The sequence below is a fragment of the Vombatus ursinus genome, unplaced genomic scaffold, assembly GCF_900497805.2.
Source record: "Vombatus ursinus unplaced genomic scaffold, bare-nosed wombat genome assembly UNPS02014812.1, whole genome shotgun sequence".
Taxonomy (NCBI): domain Eukaryota; kingdom Metazoa; phylum Chordata; class Mammalia; order Diprotodontia; family Vombatidae; genus Vombatus; species Vombatus ursinus.
Window position 1 is genome coordinate 350,977 of NW_020954590.1, and position 21,569 is coordinate 372,545.

Genomic DNA, 21,569 nt, shown 5'->3' on the forward strand with positions numbered 1-21,569 from the left:
CAGACCAAATACTTGACACTTACTAGCTGTGTGTCCTTAGGCAAGTCACTTAACCCCAATTGCCTCACAAAAAAAAAAAAAAGTAGCAAGGTGAAGTAGAAAGAACCTTGTATCAAAAGATGGATTCGAGACTCGGGCTTGTCCTTTACTGCCTTACTAACTTTGGGCAAGTCACTTTAGCAGCTAGGAGCTGCAGTAGACAAAGTTCTGCATCTGGAATCAGGAAAAACTGCAATCAAATCCTGCCTCAGACAGTAGTTATATGACCCTAGATAAGTCAAAAAACTCTGTCTCCCTCAGTTTCCTCATCTGTAAAAGGGGATAATCAATGTACCTATCTCCCAACCCTGTTCAAAGCATAAAATGACAATATTTGTAAGGTACTTTATAAACCTTAAAGTGTTATGTAAATGCTTATTATCATCATCATTATTATCATTCTCATTATCATTATTGCTCAGCCTCTCTCAGTCTGTTTCCTCATCAGGGAAAATGGACTAAGCATTCATGCACCACCTACTCCAAGATTATTATAAAAATCAAATAAGCACAGAAAATATTTTGCTTTGTAACCACAAAGTTTCATACAAATGGAAGCTACCATTATTATTGTCTATAGTCTTATTAGAAGGTTAAATTGTCTTAGCTGAATGAACAAACTGACTCTTGTATTCAAAGAGAGATAGACAGAGACAGACAGGCAGACAGAGACTTTCCTAAATGAAGAGAAAAATCATATGCATAGGACACAGCAAAAGGAAGAATCATATTCTGTTTGGGGCTTTTCTACCTCACAGTGGCAATTTTATAAACCCTGTCATAATCAATAGCCAATAAACACTTATTAAGTACCCACTATATGCCAGGCACTGTGCTAATTGATGAGGATACAAATAAACAATAAAAATAAAAATAAAAAGAGAGTCCCTGACCTCAAGGAGCTTACAAGACAGTGCACTAAAGGAAATAGAAAAGGGACTTGGGGGGCAGGGCTCTGAGGTACCCAGCTTGGAACTGTGGTGGACAAATCAGCTGGAGAAGTCCCAGAGTGGTGAAGCAAGGTGAGAAATGAAGAAATTTCTGAGCTGAGGTCTCTCCTTAAGTGGAGGTTTGGAGTTCTAGCCCTGTCTTCCAACTAGACAGAAGGTTGTAACAGGGGTGAACATAGTCTTTTCACTGGAAAAATGAATACTTGATAATGTTGTGATCTTAGAGTATAAGTGACTTTCGAGATCATGCTCCTCATTTTTTTTTCGGTTCCTCATTTTTCCTCATTTTTCAGAACAGGAAACAGATAAACCCTATTAATTAATTTGTTGATAGATTGATTGCCTCAGTTTGAAGAGATTGGAACCCAGGTCTCCTGATTCTAAATCTGATGATCATGTCTTTGAAATACATTGGTAGAAGGTTTCATATCCCCATTATGTACAATTATATTCCTTTTCAGGTTTACTCACAATGTATCCAGCTCTTGATTACAGCTAGTGAAAGAAGGTAGCTTCCCTTTCAAAAGTTTACATGTAATAGTTTAATATAACTTTATAGTTTACAAAGCATAATAGTCTGAAAATACTTTCATAATCATTATCTTTCATAACTAGGATGATTTGGAGCAGGGATATTCAAGGACCTAAATAAACTCACAGAGGCTGAGCAGCTGATTGTCCCAGCAGTAATGAATAGATGGATGGATGTCCAGTCAGGTGTCATGTAAGAATCAGGGAGTTCCTGCAGTGGTCACCTGGTAGATATTCAAGCCAGACTGAATGAATATTAGGACTCTAGCTTCCCATGTGGTGGTTCCTTAAAGATATTAGGAAAAATCAAATCATGGAAGAAGTACTTCATAGAATTAGACAAAATAGTGACAAAATTCATTTGGAAGAACAAAATATCTAGAGTCTCAAGGGAAACAATGAGAGAAAAGAAAAATGAAAGGGGCACAACATGAACTGACTTCAAAATATATTATAAAGCAGTAGTCACCAAAACTATTTGGTACTGGTTAAAAAACGTATTTTAAAAGTAGACAACTTAGGTAAGCAAAAAATAGAAGTAAACAAAAATAGCAACTCATATTTTTTGTGTATGTATGTATGTATATAGATATGTGGGTATGTATGTGTGTGTATGTGTGTGTATATATATATATATATACATATACACGTATATATATTTATATATGAGGGAAAGAATACCTTTTGAAAAGAATGACTGAGAAAATTGAAAACTTGTTTGGCAGAAATGAGGTTTCTACCAATACCTGGCATCATATACCACAATAAGTCAAGACAGAAGGTCACACCATTAAAAAAAAATTAGAAGAAAAGGAAGTTTGGATACTTTCCACAAATATGACTAAAAGAAGAATTCTTAACTAAGTGACAGAGGAGATCATAAAAATATTATGGATTATCTTGACTATATAGTGAATTGACACAAACATGTAATTCTAAGAGACATTTCCCAATAGATAGGTAGTCAAAAGATATGAACAGGTTTCAAACTGAGAATTTCAAACTAAATAACCACAGGATGGCATTCTTTGAATTACTGAGAGAAATCAAAATGCATATTAAAACAGTTCTAAAGTTTCAAGTCTACCTATGAAAACTGGTAATGAAAACAAAAGATAGGAATGACCAGTGTTAGACATACTGTGTAGAAAGAACACTGTAATAAACTATTGGTGGGGCTGTCAAGTGGTCCATCCATTCTGGATATCAATTTGGAGTTACTCCAGAAAAGTGACTGAACAGTTCATTCCCTCAATGACCCAGTAATCCCACCAGTAAGGATATACCTCTAAGATAGTCAAGGGCAGAAACAATATATAACAAAAGCCTCAGAGCAACTTCATTTTATGGGAGCAAAGACTGGAAACCTTGTATAGATATAGAATTTGATAATGATATAGAATATGAAAGTAATGCTATATTAATATACTATAAGAAATAATGAATATGAAAAACTCAGAGAAACATGGAGGAATATGTGTAAACTGATTCAGAGGGAAGTAAGCAGAAGTATATATACATATGACATATACAATGACTACAACAAAATAAATAAAGATATCACACACAAAAGGACAGTGAAATCTGAGTAATTGAAAAAACCCAAAGAAATCTTTGGGGAATAAATAATGAAGTATACTTCTTCCTTCATAGTGAGAAGCAGAGGGCTACAAGACTGACTATTGTATACGTTTCAGTCACTATATTGAATTTTTTCTTAATCATTTTTATTTGTGACAAGGAAGGAATCAATTTGAGGGGAAAGGGTTTAAAAGACTGTGATGCAAAGACAAAAGACATCAATAAAATATAATTATCTTAAGATACTATCTGACTGCCACCCCTTAGTGCTCTGTGAAAAAAATATATATATGGATTATCACTCAACTGCTTATCTCCACAGCATCCCAATTTTGTGTTTTTCATTTAGCTTCTCACCACCAAAGTCCTTGTTACCTTCAAATAGTTCAACATCAGAAATAAATTTGGTTTTTACCAATGGAAATGGCATTAAAGAGGATGTATTACCATTTGCTTTACCATTACACTCTAAGGATCACTGGTCCCTAACTTCTGACCTGCTGCTAAGTCTTCTTTTATATGTTGTCTTCCCCATTGGAATGTGAGCCCCTGGCCTCAGATGCTTACTAGCTATGTGACCCTGGGCAAGTCACTTAACCCTATTTATCTCAGTTCCTCATCTGCAAAATGATCTGGAGAAGGAAATGGCAAACCATTCCAGTATCTTTGCCAAGAAAATCCTAAATGGGGTCATGGAGAGTCAGATATGACTGAAATGACTGAATAGTAGTAACAAAGAGATGATTAAACATAGTCCGTTGACCAAATATATCCTGTGGAATTCAAAGGTCAATTTGAGAGACAGAATTATATTTAAGAGAGAGCCAGTGTGGCACACTGGACAGAGGCCCAGCCTTAGAATAAGGAAGACCAAGATTCAACTCCTATGTCCAACACATATTAACTTTGTGGTCATGGATAAATTACCTACCCTCTTGGCATCTCATGGCAACATTCTAAGACACAAAATAACTTGATCTTCCATGGTAGACTTATTTCCCTACTGCAATGGAATCATACCCCAAGGAAATCCCTCCTGATCTTCCCTACCCCCCCCACCTACTTTCAAATTGATATTGGACCTTTAATCCAAAGACATCAAAGAAAATTTGCTTTATGTGGAGTCAGGGCACCCAAGTTGAAATTTGTTTTAGACTAGGCTAGTCTCTTAACCTATCTAGGTCTCAGTTTCCTCATCTATCAAATGAAGAGGTTAGACTAGATGATGTCCAACATCTATTCCAGCTCCAGATCAATGGAACCATGATCTTCATTGGTGGAGAGGCTTTCCATACCACAAATTCCCCACACTGACTAAATCCTAGGTATGGAACAAAAAAAAAAAATCTGTCCATAATAAAAGAGCAACCAATTAGGAGATGTGGGTGCAAGCCCTGGTCTAATTCTTGGACTTGTTGTGGGACCCTTCCTAACTTCTTATGGGACTCATTTATTGTCTGTAATAGGAAGACTGTGAACTCCCTGAGAACAAATGAACCAGAAATGTAATACATTGATGAAACCTCAGATCATAGGTAGGAAGCCCTCTTGAGTTCAAGGTGGTATGATAACATTCAAGTGATGATGTTCTCTTAGGAGGGCTTCCTCTCCCTAACTAGGGAGTGTGACTCTCCCCTCCCTAGTGTTTTGTCTCTTAGTTTATCATATTTATCTTTCCTCTATATATGACTTTTTTTCCTTTTGAAGAAGAATGGAAAATAGAAACTAATCTGAAGACAAGAGCAACCAGAAAAGTTTTCCTCTATAGAAACCCCAGGCAGAATCATCAGTTATTCTTCCTCTAATTTAGAAAAAAAAAAAAACCAGAACAAAAAAAAAAAAAAACCAATCCTGAAGATGTCAGAAACCCAGGAGCCAAGTAAGAAAATAAGACAGTGTTTTTGTTTTAACTTCTTTAAAAAAATAATCTATCCAATAAAGAGCTTCTTGAGATACCAAATAGAACAATTTTGTTACTTAACAGAATGTACTGTTGAGGTAAAAAAATACTGTAAAGTTTTTCATGTAGCTAGGCAACAGAAGAAAATACCACTTGCCAGAATTGCTGTTTATTATGCTGTTTCTGTATGGATTTTACTCAGCATATCTCACAGTGAAGAGAGCAACTGCTTATGGCAGAAATTGCTTAATGTGCTCATGGCTAGAGAAGGCAAATTAGATATTAGAATAAACATGTTGACTTCCCCCACGAGCAGCCATTAATGATTTGGGGTCTAGTCGCGAATGCTTCAGTAAATCATGTAACATTTAATCAAATGTCCTCCACTGACTGAGACAATTGTCATAAATATGGACTCAATGAGCTGTGAAATCCATACTTTCCGTTTTCCCAAAGAATATGAGTGTTTCCGCAGTCAAGTGTAACTTCCTGAAGGCTTGTAAGATTGAGCACATGCTAGCAAGATGCTATGAGATGCATCTAGACTGAGGGCTTATTTCCAAGGCAGCAGCCTCTTACATGAAACCGATAGATAGCTTCATTAAGTTGAGATCTATAGTACGAAGACCAGAGGCTGTGGGATAACTGGCTTCATGCCTGGTTGCTTTTTGCAAAATAAGGCTGAAATGAGCTCAGTGTTTAATTTCTTTCTTCTTTTTAATTTCTGAAAACATATCCATTTTTATATTTGCCACTTGTATGAAAGTGTGCATGTTTTCACATTTGTATGTGTGTATGTCTATCTCTCTTGCCAAACTGCCCACCCTCCCCTTCCAATTCTGGCTATTGTTGTTTTCCCCAATTAGAAAAGAAGCTGTTTGAGGGAAGAGATTAACAGTCTTGCTTGCTTGTGTGCTACCTAGCACTTAGCACAATGCCTAGCATGTAAAAAGCACTTAATAAATGTTCTTTCATTCATTAATTCATTCATGCTGGGGGAGGGGAAGGACTACAAAGCCAAGAGACTGGTCAATATTGAAAACTGAAATTTTGTAACCAAACTCCTCCCTGAAAAAAATCAACCAAATTGATGAAAACTGATTTCATATTGCTTCCCCTGGAAAGGAAACAACAGCATAGGCTCATAAGAAATGGATCATGAACTTAGAGCTGATATCAGTTTTAAAGTCCTATAGTCTAACTGCCTTGTTTCACATATGGGGAAACTGAGGCTCAAAAAAGGTAAGTGACTTGACCAAACTTCACAGGCAGCATGAATGGTAGAGACAGGATTCAGACTCACACATTCCATCTCCAGATCCATTGCTCTTTTCATTGTGCCATGCTGTTCAATCATGGGTGGAAAAAATGGACAAGCTTCTTCTAGATACACTGATACCAGGTGGAAAGCCAGAATGCACTAACATGTTAATTTGAGTTGTTTTCAGAAACATCTTCTATTAACATACAAATGTTCAAACAGCATTCCATCACAAGCTTGTCTCTGCCCTTTGGTAGAAGGGGAGAACACCATTCCTTGTGTTAGGGGTGGCCAGTCTCCCTTTCCCTGCCTTCAGACAAAAGGGAAAAACACCATTACTGAGCCTCTTAACCCCTGAGACCACTCCATGCTGAAACTGACCTAGAGTTGTTGATAATCTGCCTAAACTCAGTCCTCAATAATTAATAAGGTCCCATCCCATTATTCTCAACCCCATTCCAGTAATTCTGAACCCCTAATATCCTCCTAATTTTTCTGTTGCTTTCAAGGGCACCAGTCTCCCATTTACCCAGGCTCATTTTGAGCCTTGGCATCATCCTAGACTCTTTACTTTCTTTTTCTCTTTATCTCTCATAACCAATCTCTTGTGAATTCTTATTGCTTACCTTCATAACATCTCTTATGCGGACAACCCCTTCTCTCTTCTGACACTGCCACCAGCCCAGTTCAAGTCATCAGCACCTCATGCCTAGACTCTTCCACTCAGATGTCAAATCAATTGTAATGTGCAGGTCTGGTCATGCCTGCCTGCTATAATAAACTCTAGTGGCCCTGTATCCCTCCTAGGATCAAACATAAAAGTTGTGGTGGTGTTAAAACTCTTCAGAACCTGACCCCCTCCTCGTGTCCAATCTCCTTATACTTCACTTCTCAGCATGTGCTGTGTGATCCAATGACACCTGCCTTCTTACTTTTCCTCACTCAAGACACTCTGTCACATGCTTCTAGGTATTTTTATTGGTTGGCCCCCATACCCCTAATATTGGCTCTCCTCCTAACCTCCACCTTCTAATTTCCCTGGATTCCTTCAAATCACAGCTAAAATCCCACCTTCTGTAAAAAAAAAAAAGCCTTTTCCAATCTTCTGCAATGTTAGTCCCTTCCCTCCATTAATTATCTCCAGTTTATCATGCATTTATCTTGTTTAACACAGTTGTTTTCTTGTTGTCTTCCTCATTAAACTATGAGTTCTTTGAGAGCAGGGACTGTCTTTTTGCCCTTTTCTGTATTCCCAGTGCTTAGCACAGTGCCTGAAACATAGAAAGAGCTTAATAAATGTTTGACTTGACACTGCTATGTTCCCAAATGGAAAACAAAGAAACTTGTATTTTTTCTAGTTAAGCATAAACACATTGAGTCCAGGCTCTAGCTTAATAGGTACCAAATTTAAAAAAAAAATTTTTCTTGATCTCTAGGTATTATGTATAAAAGAAACTACCTTTAACAGTAGAAAAAAAAAACTGGAGGCAATGTGATATAGTGGGGAGAGTCCTGATCTTGGAGTCATGAGGACCTGGGTTTGAATCCTGTCTCAGATGCTTAGTAGTCGTGTAAAACTGGACCAGTCTCTTATTCTCTATGAACCTCATTTTCCTCATCTGTAAAATGAGTGAGGATGGACTCAGTGGCATCTTAGTTCCCTTAAGTCTCTAAATCTGTGGATGATGATGATGATAAAGTTGAAAGTGATGATGATGATGGCAATAATGATGAAGATGGTGGTGATGTTAGAATTTATAGAGCACTTTAAGTTTTACAGAGATTTACATATGTTATCTCATTTGATCTTTACAACAATCCTATGAGGTAGCTCCTATTATAATCACCATGTTTCAGATGAGGAAACTGAAGATTATTGAAGTTAAGTGACTTGCCTAAGGTCATATTCCTACTAAGTATGTTTGAGATTCAAACTCAGGTCTTCCTGACTCCAACTCTAATGCTCCATCCAATCTGCCATAAAGCTGCCTGTGATGCTATGGTATCATGGAAAGAACACTGTTTTTAGAGTCAAAGATATTGAATTTGAGTCTGGGCTTTGCACTTATTCTGTGTAACTTCGGCCAAGTCATTTAACCTCCCTCCACTTCCCTCAGTTTCCTCATCTGCATATAAAACTAGTAGATTAGACAGATGACTTCTGAAGTTGCATAAAGGGAATTTCAGAAAAAAATGTGGTTCTACTCTATACATCGAAGTTAATTTAATGGAAATAGTTACAAAGCAATTTAGTTGTTCATGTTGAAAATTGGTTTTTAGTTTTTATTAAAACATTTAACTTAGAAAATAAAAATAAATGATTCTAAGATAGTATTAATAGCTTCTCTTAAGTCCTCATAAGGAAACATTCTTACCAACTTCTCAGAATCCCACTGTGCTACAGAGAAGGGTCCTAGTGACCTGCAGAGCTCCTTTGACATCCAGAAAGCCTTGAAATAGTCTGATCTTGTAGGAGAGGTGTTAATGTCTCTCATGTTCCTTGGGTGAACCAAAGGGCAACAATTGCCTTACAACCCACTTTAATTTTGTGTTACTAAAAATTCACCCTAGGATAAAATGGATAGAATAGATTTAGGAGAATTCAGGAAAATAATCTTGAACTCTTAAGAGAAAGAAAAGTGTAAAAGTGATAGCAGTCATAGCAAGAATGGCACTGGGAATATTAGTAGGTAGTCTAAGAGATCAGCTGTTTCTAATTATCATCATGGACACAACCTATTTGAAATTTTGGCATTTTGGAAATTATCCAGCACTGATTACCGACATGGGAAAGAAGGCCAAAATGACTCAGATCACTTAGCTTAGAGAAAACTGCTGTATAAGATGGATGGTGGGAGCCATGGCCTTGCAATCAGAAGATCTACGTTCAAGCCTTGCTTTTATGACTTTCTAGTGTCATGAACTTTATTGAATCTATTTCCTCATCTATATAACAGTGATACTAATACCTTTCCTGTAATCAGGGTTACTAAGCGAGTAATTACCTTCTGTATTCATTGACATCAGGTAGAAAGCCAGAACACACTGATATTCACTTTGGCATTTTATCATATACATCTGCTATTAACACTAATTGAGAGATAGGTATAGGTACAGATACAGGGATAGAGATAGATATCATTTTGACGAAAAATAAAGAGCGCTCTGAATGTGATATGACTAGGACAGAGTACCTATCACCTTATTCCTGGTAGTTATGCCTCTCTTCACATATCCCCAAATCACAGTAGCTTTTTTGGCAACCACCTCATACTATTGGCTCATCTTTAACTTGCAGTCCACTGACATCCCCAGGTCTTTTTCAGACAAATGGATGTATCCCTTTACCTCCCCTGTGAAATTCACATCTGTATACCCATATAATGTTTTACATTTATCCTCATAGAATTTCCACCTTTTAGTTTTGGTTCAATGTTCTATCCTGTCAAGCTCTTTTTTGATTGTGATTCTTGTTATTCATTGTGTCAGCTATCCCTGCAGAGGTGTGCTGGTAAATGTTTACCAACAAGCCTTCTAAAGTATGCAGGACATACTTTTAAGCTTAGTCTGTATTATTAACATTGTTTCTATCACTTTCTTAAGTCTAGGCCAGGGGTGGAGAACTCTCGGCCTCAAGGCCACATGTAGCCCTCTAGGTCCTCAAATGCGACCCTTTGACTGAATCCAAGCTTCACATAATAAATCCTTTTTTTTTTGGGTGGGGGGATTTGTTCTGTGAAGTTTGGTTCCCCACCCCTGGTCTAGACAATCAATAAAACAATACATCAAGCCCTGATTTGTAGTTTGCTGTTTTCTGAGGTATAAATGTTTGCGCTGGAAATTTCATGATTGGCTCTAGTGAGCCAGGATGAGCTGGATCTGCACTCCCCTGATCCCTTCCAGCTTTGCATCATTAGGAAACTACATAAACATGGTACTGATGACTTTGTCAAGGTCATCGATAGAAATGTTAAATAGTACAGAACAAGAACCAATCCTTTGAGCACACAGCTAAAGAACTCCTACAAAATTGATATTAAACCATTAATAATTATTTTTTTAAGTTGGTTGTTCAATCAGCTCCAAATCCATTTCACTGTTTTATCATCTGGTCTACATCTCACCACTTTTCCCAGAAGGATAATGTGAAATATTTTTATCAAATGATTTGCTAAAACTAAGCAAACCCATAAATAAATAAATAGACAAACAAATAAATAATCCAAGTAAATTCTTTCTACAACAGTCCCCTGATGTATCACTTCGGTCACTCTGCCCCAAAGAGAAACATTACCTGTTCTCGATGAAATCATGCAAGCTCATTGTAATCAATAATTACTTTTCTACATATTCACTGACAATCTTTTTAATGATCCACTCTAGAATTTTCTCAGTATCGTATCCAAGCCTACCTTGAATATTGCAGATTCTATTCTCTTCCCTTTTCTGAAGATCCAGACAGCATTTTCCTTTCTTCAATCCTGTGACACTCTTCCTGTTCTTCACACTTTCAAATAGCACTGACAGTAGCTCAGTAATTACATCTGACAATTCTTTCACTAATCAAGGCTGTAGCTTTTCTAAGTCAGATGACTTGAGTTCTTCAAGGGCAGCTAGGGCCTCTCCTATCACCTTACTTGCATCAACTCCCCCCAGTCCTTTTTTATTCTACTACAGTGGCCTTTCTTCTCAGAAGAGGAAACAGAAACAAGTAAAAGAATTGAGCATCTCTGTCTTCTCTCTGTTGTCGGATATTACCATCCCATCCACCCCAAGAAAAATCCTGTGACTCTGTTTGTGATAATTAAGGTGTGATTTTTTCATTATGGCAAGACATAGAACTAGAACTTGAGAGATCAAGGCCCGTGTAGTCTTAGACCTTCAATGTGCATTGACATGTTCCTCTCAGGAGTCATACTTACCTCTTTGTCTCCCAAGTGGAAGTGTTATACACCAACTATTGACTCATCTGAGAGCCCAAACTTTCTTCACAAAAAAGGCTTCCCTTCCTCATCCAACCAGTGTCCAAGAAAAACTTTTAAAAAAGGGAAAAAGCTCCAGAGCTTTTGACCTTATGCTATCTTAGGAAAATCTTCATCCATAGAAAGATAAACTTCAGTTCTGCTCTTAACTCCATACAACAACTTTTCTATGGGATCAAAACCCCAGGACTTCCTTGTCCTTTCCATTGCTTTTTTCACATGTCCCTAGCATAATCAATTCCATCTACTCCACCTCTCCCATGCAATATACTAAGTATAGGGTGTAGACTTATTACAGTATATTTGAACATACTAATGCTTTATACCCACCAGCAGTATGAATAACAAATAGTACTAGTTATTTTCTCTCTTTTTCATCAATGATAATTTTTCTCATCTTGCATATGTAGATGGCCGGGATATCTTTAATGTGTGGTCATGATCACATGGTCATAGGTCAAGAAAGAGACATTTCTATGTCACGACAAAGAAATGTTTCTGTCAGATTGACAGAATCTGAAATGTGGATGTGAATAAGCCTAGGTGTCTATTGAAACAAACTGTCTCCAAGTAATATGTAGAACTGGAATTACCTTTTTATTTATGGCAGCATTCAAAATGTATACAGGGATAGAGACTTCAGCTGTTCTTTCAGAGGCTAAGTACAGGAATCCTAAAGTCACAACCGAAAAATGCTTCTCAGATCACCTTGCCCAGAAATGATTGCATGGTTGAACAAAGTAATTGTTGGCAAGGCACTGTGCAATCCAAATCCTTCTCATGAGTTACTGGAAAACCTGCAGACAGGAGAGGCATAGCATGTGATTGAAATGTCGGACAATCAACATATGGCAACGAGGTAAGAAAGTAGATTGTGATTGAAAAACTTGCCTCACAGGGCTGTTGTGAGGAAAGTGCTCTGTCAACCATATAGTGCCATGTAAATGTGAAATATAAGTCACAAGATTATAGAATGTTCTAGCTAGAGGAGACCTCAGGGATCATCTAATCCAATCCTTTCATTTCCGACACGAGGAAACTCAGAATCAGAGAGGTAATATGTCTTGCCAACGGTCACATAGATAGTAAGTAGCAGAGCTAGGATTCACATCCTAACTCCAAATCCATTGCTTTTTCTACTGGACTAAATGCCAAACTTGAGAATTTGCCTGCTCTAATGTGCAGATGTCATCCCATCACATGAGTGATGACTCACATGAGGGATGACTGTCTTTGATGCATGGACCATTTTGACAAATAAGACTGAAAAGTGTTTAAGAAACTGGTCCGTGGCAATCTTGCAAGCTTGTTGGAGCTCAGATTCAACTCTTCTGGTACCAAGTACTATCAGACATGCTTTCTCTTTAAGATAGTAGGCCACAGGTAGAATTACTAGTGCTAGTAGATTGTTTCCTCTCCCCTAACCCAAAAAAGTATAGGTTATCCAGCAGACCATCAAATCTAATTGTTGGCTAGCTCAGTGATTTACTAATCTAGCTAACCTATTATGGCTCTGCAAGCCTCAGGGACTTTAAAAATATTGACAGAACTTATGAAGTTTGATCCAGGAAGTCTGGGAGGGTAGACCAAAGGGAATAAAAGGGAGATGAGGGAAGTTCGATCAAAATGGGGAAAAAAAGCCCAGTTTTCAGTGAGAAAATGTGTACTTACATCAGAACATAGATTTAGGGCTGGAAGGGAACTTAGTATGACCCCCTAATTTTACAAATGAGAAAACTAAAGCCCCTAAAAGTAAAGTGATTTGCTTGAGGTGATACAAATAGTAAGTGGAAGGGCTAGGATTTTAACCCACATCCTCTGATTCTAAAATCAGTGTTCTTTCCACCATAACAAATCACCTAAGGTTTTTCTGATACATCTACAATTTCGTATTTAATGTTTTAGAGGGAAAATAATGTTAGAATCATAAAGTTCTCACAGAACCACCATCCAAGTAATGTGAAACAACAAGATTATATGAAGCATAGTTTGAAAAAAACCTTGCTTTAAAGAAATAAAACACTCTTTTAGTGTCTAAATGTAGAAGAGTAGTCCAAGGAATAAACAAAATTTAGTAACCACCATATCATTTTGTGGGCATTGTTGGAGAACCTGAAGCTATTTATGAAGTAAAAAAATGAAAGAGAGATTTGGTAATTATGTGATTTTGAAATACAATTATATTGTAAGCTTCATGAGGGCAGAGCCCACCATATTTTTATACATCATTGTATCCTCCTCAGCTCCTAACACAGTAGCTTGCCCTTGAATTATTCTTCCTTGAATTGAATTGCATTTGTCAATTAAACCTTCATCTTGACCTTATCTTAGCCACTATGAGGAGTGGTCATACATGGATTTTGCTATCATCCAAAACCATTCCATCTCCAAAATTTTGATGCTATGAAATATCCCTCTTTGATCACGATCACCTGTCTTTTCACTGCTTCAAACCTCTTGTCGTTGAGTCATTTCAGTCATGTTTAACTCTTTGTAACCACTTTGGGGGGTTTTCTTGGCAAAGATACTGAAGTGGTTTGCCATTTCTTTCTCCAGCTCATTTTATAGATAAGGAACTGAGATAAACAGGGTTAAGGGACTCAACCAAGGTCACACAGCTAGTATACAGCCAGATTTGAACTCAGGAAGATGAGTCTTCCTGATTCCAAAGCCTAGTGATCTATCCATTGTGCCACCTAGTTACCCTTCCAAACCCCTTAGTTCTTCCTAAATCTCCTTTGTCCTTATAGAGAAGAGAGTGCTTGACTGAGAGTCAGAAAGACATGAGTGCAAATCCTGCCTCAGATAATTATTAACTGTGTCCCTGGGAAAGTCACTGAACCTCTCTGTGCCTCAGCTATCTTACCTGGACAATGAAGAGGGTTGAGCTTGATGATTTCCAAAGTCCCTTCTGTCTTTAAATCTGTGATCTCATGATCTATGATAAACATTACAAGAGTTAATTCCATTGTCTCAACTCTTTCCTTTAAGGAAGGTTTGGAGAACCAGTGGGGCAGGTACCTTGTGAGTGAGAGCTTTCATATACTCTGGACATGGATAGATACTTTCTTCCTGAACAAAAGTTCAGAGACTTATAAAGTCTCCACAGGAATAATTCCCTTTTCTTTTCATTTGTCATTCGGATTGTAGGCCTATATAACAGGAAGAGTTGTTGTTGCATCTTATTGCATGAAACTACATGAGGTAAACTAGTGGCCAAATACTTGTTGGTTTGCTCAATGGGAAGAAACCTGTTATTAACACCAGGTTCCTTTGATCTCAAGCTGTTTGCTATAGCAGTTGTTTCTATTATACCCAGAAGAGTTCGAGCCCCTATGAGCCACAGACCTGGGGGAACCATTTAAACTTTCTTAGCTGGTGGCAGAATAAAGCTGAGAAGACTCATAATCTTCACCACAGGGAAAAACTAGAAATAAAATTGCTGAAGGTAGCATTTGTGGGGGGCTTATGTCTTTGGATTTAATTCTAGGAGAATCTTTGATGTCAAACTTCCATGGTAGTTTGAAGAAAATAAAGTTATCATTCATTTATTCATTCATTCTTTCATTCAACAAGTATCTATCAAATACCTATTGAGAACACAGAGTATAATAGGTATTTGGGAGTTACAGAAAAAAAAGTAGATGATAATTTTCCCTGCTCTCATGTAGCTTATGTTATTACTGAGAACAATTAACATGCAAACACACTTAGGTGCATATGCATACACACACACACACAGAGAAAATAAAAAATAAATACAAAGCAATAAGTGAATGGGTACATAATAAATCACTGCACAGGGAGCTTGTATGTCAAAAGAGTCAAGATTCAGAGAAGACACAAGAAAGATATCTTACTTAAATATTTCCAAAAGAGATATGGAACCTCTACTAGAGAGTTTTGAGGAACAGATAGAAAACCAATTGTTTCTGCTGGCAAAGATATGAGTTTGGTTGAAGAGAAAAACATGTAATGTCCCAATGAGTAATGCTCACTTCATTAGCCATGTGGATGCTATTTAATTGACTATGGAAAGACACATAGTAGATGTAAGCAGAATGTGACACAACAAATTAGTCATGATAAAAAATAGTATTATAATCTCTCATTTGAGAAATGTATAGTCAGAAAAGTAAATGGGCTGACCATGTGGCAAGAGCAAAACAGAAAGAGTAGCCCATGCATTCCACTGGTATCTTTGAGATCTTAGGAAAAGGCAAGGAAAGCCTCTAGTATATCGGGTAGGCCCCTGGTGGTGAGCTTGTGGGAGCCACCTAGCATGAGCAGTCATGTGTGATCCTTTCAGGGATGAGAAGACAGATTCATTTGAATATACTAGGGTTTAGTAATCAACCCTGGAAAAACTGGAACTGGGAAAGAGACCGTTTCCCAAGAGATGAAAAGGGGGGACATGATGATTCTCTTCAAGTTTTTAAAGGGTTAGTATATAGAAGAGAGATTAGATTTGTTCTGCTTGGCTCCACAGATCAATGTAAAGATGATACAGGTTCACAAAAGTGGAAAGTTGGAAGGGACCTCACGAAAGGAGTCCCTACTATAACATACCTGTACTTAAAGACCACCACCTAGGGGGAACCCACTGTCTTTTGAGGCAAGCCATTCCACTTTTGGATAGCTCTAGTTCTTAGGAAGTTTTTCAGCTGCACATGAGAAAAGGAACAAACATAGCTGGATAAAAATGGGACATGCTGTCTCATGAGTTTGTCATTGTTGGAGGTTTTCTGGGCAAGGATGGATGATCACTTATTGGATGACTACACCACTGTAGATGTAGTTTCTGCTTCAAGTGGTAACCAGACTCCATAGTTATTGACCACCCCCCCCCATAATGCCTTCCAGCACCAATTCTAAAGACCTCCTTCTTCAGAATTATAATTACTCTAGGAAAGTCATTTTTGCATGCATATAAGCCTTCCTTTTCTCTTGGCATCAAGCTCTTTCAAGATATCTATTCACTGCTAACTTTGGTCTCTGTTTGAAGAATCCTTAAATTTGGAAAGGATGAGTCAGCAACCTTCACTTTTTGGGAGATCCTAAGGCTCAGAAATGTAGATATGATGCCAGGATGGGAAGGCAAGGAGATAGAACAAGAGAGGGGCTTATTACAGACTATTTGAAGTAATACATGAATCTCTCTTGGAGATAGAAACAGGAGTTCTCAGCAGTAGTGTCCAGCACTTCAATTCTTTCTGCCTCTCCCTTGCCTTTCTCTCTGGATCGTGTTGTGAGCCAAGACTCATCAGAGATTACCCACCCAATGCTTCTCATAACGTAAGGCTAGAATGCTGATGAACTCCAAGAGCGTACACAAACCAGCAGATCTCTACGATAGATAAATGACCATGTGTCATGCCATTAAATTTATAGACAGTTCCACCTGTAACAGCTGAGGCTGCCCTGGTGGTCCAGAGATGACTAAGGGATTAGTGGAGTCTTACGAGTGGACAAAAACCTAGCCAGTGGACAAAAAACCAACCCAGTAGCAAATACAGCATCAACACCCAAACACTGACATCCTAAGAGTTTCCTTTGGCATTTCTCCTAACTCTGCCCTATCCTGATGTTTAGCTTGCCTTTAAAAAATGCAAACTAAAGTCACTATAGCCTAAAATGACCTTCAAAGGATATAAAACTCTTCCTTCAGTTGTACACAATAAAAGAAACCATGAGAGGAAAAAGCAAAGTGTTTAGATTACAAATCATCATTTATTTCATTTTCATTCTCTCTGTTTTGTTTCTAGATATTTCCACACCATATACTTAGGTATCCGAAGCCGCCGGAGTGGGGAGAATGACAGATGGCGGTTCTACTGGAAGATGGTGTATGAGTATGCAGATGTGAGTATGCTGCATTTGCTAGCCACCTTTCTGGAGAGTGCCCCACAACTGGTCCTGCAGCTCTGCATTGTCGTTCAGACTCATACCTTACAGGCCCTCCAAGGTAAGGGCACACCATCATCGTTTTGGGGATTTGTGGGAAAGATTCTGAATGACAGACCGCTTATTCAAAACCTCCAGTGATTGTCTCAGTGTCTTTCTGTCAAAACTCAGGCCATTCAACCCCCACTGAAATATACAGACCACTATGATGGTACTTAAGTATGTGAATGATATGTGATATTTTCTTCACCCTTTCTGTCACAGCTGGCTTATGGAGAGACAGTTTTCTTTTGCCCTTAGACTGACCTTTTCATCAAAAGAATGGGGAAAAACAGTTTTTTGTTATTTTCCACTTGGCTAATGGTAGACTTAGGGGAATAGAGCCAACAGCATCTCTGATGTTTATGATGGTATAATGCTCCAAGGTTACAATAGATCTATGGATATATTCACTGGGGTTTACGCCAAAAAGTAGCAGCTAGAGCTGCCCTCATCATGAACCAAAGAGGTGTTGACATGAGATCATAGAGAAGAAAAGGGCATGGTCATGTTGTTTATGTGCCCCAACAATTTCCCCCCCAAAAAATGCAGTTCCCAGATTCATGCTTAAATCCCATCCTCCCAGCCTTTTTTGTTTTGTTTTGTTCTTATTTGATAGTGGAAACAATAAGACTTTTCAGTTGTTAACATAAATGCCAAGCCATTTTCTTAATCCAGATTTTCCTAGTAACTGGGCATCATAGGGACAGAATGATGTGTGAAAAGAGTAAAGATTTCTGATCCTACCTTGATTTTTTAACTTTCATGTATTCCATGCTGTGACGTTCCTCATTTTGCCTTACATCATTTTGCCATGCTGACAAAAGTATGGTGTCCTTCTGAAGTCTCCCTTATGGATGGCTTCCATCTGAGCTTTTCTGTAGGGGACCCAGTAGGTCTAGACCAGAAGTGTCAAACTCAGGATTCACTGGCCACTCGTGCAGCATGCAAAACTCTCAAATGCAGCCTGAACCAGATTAAAATGCAATTGGAAAATGTTTAACACAATAAACAAAGGAATAACACAACATTGAAAATGTTAATTTATTGTTTTCCACATCAATATACCACCCTCAGGGATCCATTTCTATTTGAATCTGACACCATTAGTCTAGACTATGCAGACTAGAGAACCCAGAAGCAATGTTGGTCTAAGCAAGCAGGAATTCTCAGTGCAACCTTTGCTCTAGACTAGAGCAGGAGTGGGGAATCTGTGGCTTTGAGGCCAAGTAGAACATCAAAGTCAAAACTTAATAAAACTTTTAAAACACTACTTAAGAGAACCAATGAGTATAGAAAGCAAACAAATGGTCCAAGAGTTAGAAAAAAATTAGGGAGTGGGGAAAGAACAAAGCAGAGAGAGAGAACAAATCAGAAATGAGGAAATCATATTAATTGAAGAGTCTATCTGGTATATTGAAAAAAACAACAACCAAAAAAAAAAACCAAACAAACAAACCAGATTTTCATCAAAGTTGTAAATAGCCATGACTGTACCTGAGGCAAATTCAGTTGAGGGATAGGGAAACATGGGCTGGTGCAGAAAATAGTCCTGCCAACAGTGCAACTGTATTGGGAAGATGAAGTCTGTCCCCCAGGAAATCTGGCCTTGCTCCCATAGGAGTAAGGGGAAAGTGGCCTCATGGAGAGGGATACCACACGAGCAGAACACTTGGGCTGGTAACTAAGGGTAGTTGTGCCATTCCTGGGCTGGAGGATCAAGAGACTAAGTGTATTGTGGGGGGCAAGGAGAACAGGGCATGGTGTTTGCTGCAAGGAGGAAGTGCTTCCTCCAGGATGTCAGGGCACTGGTATAAAGCTGCAATCATAGTATGTTAGTTGTCGCTCTGGTTTTAGTTGAGGCTCTGCCCTATCACTTTCCCTGGACCTCAGTTTCTTAATCATTAAAATAAGGAAGTTGGAATATATGATAACTAAGGTACTTTACAGCTCTAAAATTCTGTTATTCTATAAATGCTTGAGAAGATTGGGCCTAGTGTATCATGTGGGAAATTATTTACAAATTATTATTCTCTCGTAAAGAATTTCCAATAATATATACCAGGGAAGCTAGGTAGCACAGTGGGTAGGGTACTGGGCCTGAAGTCAGGAAGTCTCATCTTCCTGAGTTCAAATCTGTCCTCAGACACTTGTTAACTATGTGACCCTGGGCAAGTCACTTAACCCTGTTTACCTCAGTTCCTCATCTGTAAAATGAACTGGAGAAGAAAATGGCAAACCACTCCAGCATCTGCCAGGAAAACCCGAATGGGGTCATGAAGAGTCAGACACAACTGAAAAACAGCTGAACAACAATAATTCTCATGAAATGAGAAGAGTGGTTCAAAGGATAATGCTGTCACAAAATGCAGTGCTCGGTCCTAGAGCAAAATCATGAGTTCCTGTTGTGTCTATAGAATGTAGGACCATGGGAGAAAAGAGAAACTAAGAAACAGTAGCCCGGTGACAGATCAGCCCACTGTCTATTACAGCTATTGTCATTGAGAGAGGCAGGGCCGCAGATAACGGAGTAAGATCATCTTTACCTGCTCTATGGTCCCAGATGGTTGGATAACCCAGGTGGCTTCTCCCAAAAGGCTTCTTAAAGCCTGCAAAAGCTTGGGTTTTCAAAACCCCATTGAGGGAATTGGGAAGGAAATTTCTTTTCCTACCTGGTGTGACTGTGTTGAGTGCCTTTCCTTAAAAACGGTGTTAGTAGGAAATAAAAATGTCTTCTGGGTTTATTAGATTACTCAAATCTTCCAAGTAATGGCACATGGATGAATCAGGAATCCCAGGTTATGAAGAGCTATGCCCACTCCCTCACTACTTGACTGTTCAGTAGTAGCCACCTAATCTTAAAACTTCTCTCCCATGCGTAGACGTAATATGACTCACATTCCCACTCCTGGTCTTCAACCCTCTTTTTTAGTTATGGCTTCTATGGTGTGACTGTATGTGGAGTCAAAGTAAGTCAGTTCCACTCCTACCCACCTATAATGACCATGGTTAAGCCAGTTGTTTCTCTGGGGGATAGCTCTCTGAACCTCATGGTTTTCATCTACAAAATGAGGGGACTAGATAAGATGACCTTTCAATCACCTCCTAAAAATCCTCTTAGGGAATTCTAAGAGATCATGGGGAAAAATTTGCTGCATATCAGTCCACCACCAAAACCACCACCATATACACCTCCCCAGTGCCGTTCCTGGGCTGATCCAGAGACAGACATAAACAAAAATCTTCAACATTGATGTAAGGGGCAATAGAGAAATGCAGAAGGTGATAATCCTGCTGGGTCTGGGGTTTGTTTATTTGTTTACGAGGAAAGCAGAAAGATAGTTATGCTGAAATACCAAAGGTTAGATAAATTCAAACCTCTAGCAAATGACAACGGAACAACTGAGGCAGCATCGTCTGACTTGTCTGTGCTTGGAAGAAAAACATATCTCTTCAGGGAGAGTAAGACCAAACAGAGCCCTGAGGTTAGAAATGAGCTATACTTACAGATGAACCTGGAAACATGACACTGCTCCAAGACAAGAATTCACTTGATGTGGGTTTAAAGGAGCAGGGACCTCTCTCCCTCTTGAAAAGGGAAAAGAGAAACGTGAAAAAGGGATCCAGCCAGACTAGTACTAGGTAAGTGCCAAAATATGTGGTTTTGTAAATCCTTAATATTGAAGGATCCCACTCTTGTTTGTGTAATAATAGAGCTGTCTGTTATAAATATGAATTATGAGTAGGCATTGAACCTGTGAAGTACTTTGCAAATAGTTGCTAATTAAAATATCTGAAATGTTTCAATTTAACAGGCAGAGCAAGGCCTTGCAGTCTGCAAGTCATTTCCACATGTGACAGACAGTTTTGTGTCTAGAATTGAAGGGAGGGGATCCCATCTAAAGACAATATTTCAGGAGTGCCAGACAATTGCATTTTTTTCGATCTAGCACCCCCCCCACCTCCTGCCATGCTGTAAAGAAGAGTACCACCTTTAAGACAAAAAGAAAATTAAATAGGGAATATGACATTTTCAAACTCAATCTAAAAATTGCATTGCTCTGATGGAAGCTGATGCGGCACTCACATACTGCCAGCTGTGAAAATCCTTCCTCAGCTCTCTTTGCTTATTGAATAAATGTGTTCAAGATAACTCCTTGTGCTGGAGGCTGACAGGCTCACTGCAGAATTGCACAAAGGAAGAATAATTTTTCGCAGTGGCGCCTCAGAGTCTGAGATCTTCCCACAGCCACAATAGGGCAGCTGCGTGGTCTGTCATTGGCTATAGGATCAGGGATCCCCTTCCTGTGAGTTGAGGTTTCCATGCTCATCCTCAGCCTTCATCTCCTCCATGACAGAATGAGCATGGAAGATGCTTTGTA

General features: G+C 38.6%; 1 protein-coding gene across 1 annotated transcript in view; it reads left to right on the forward strand.

Moving 5' to 3' along the window:
* Positions 1–21,569, forward strand: part of LOC114054310 (XK-related protein 4) — a 463,880-nt gene that overhangs the window by 272,845 nt on the left and 169,466 nt on the right. The window contains exon 2 of the mRNA XM_027877526.1: positions 17,010–17,209. Coding sequence (XP_027733327.1) covers positions 17,010–17,209 — 200 coding nt within the window. The remainder of the gene's footprint in view (positions 1–17,009; positions 17,210–21,569) is intronic.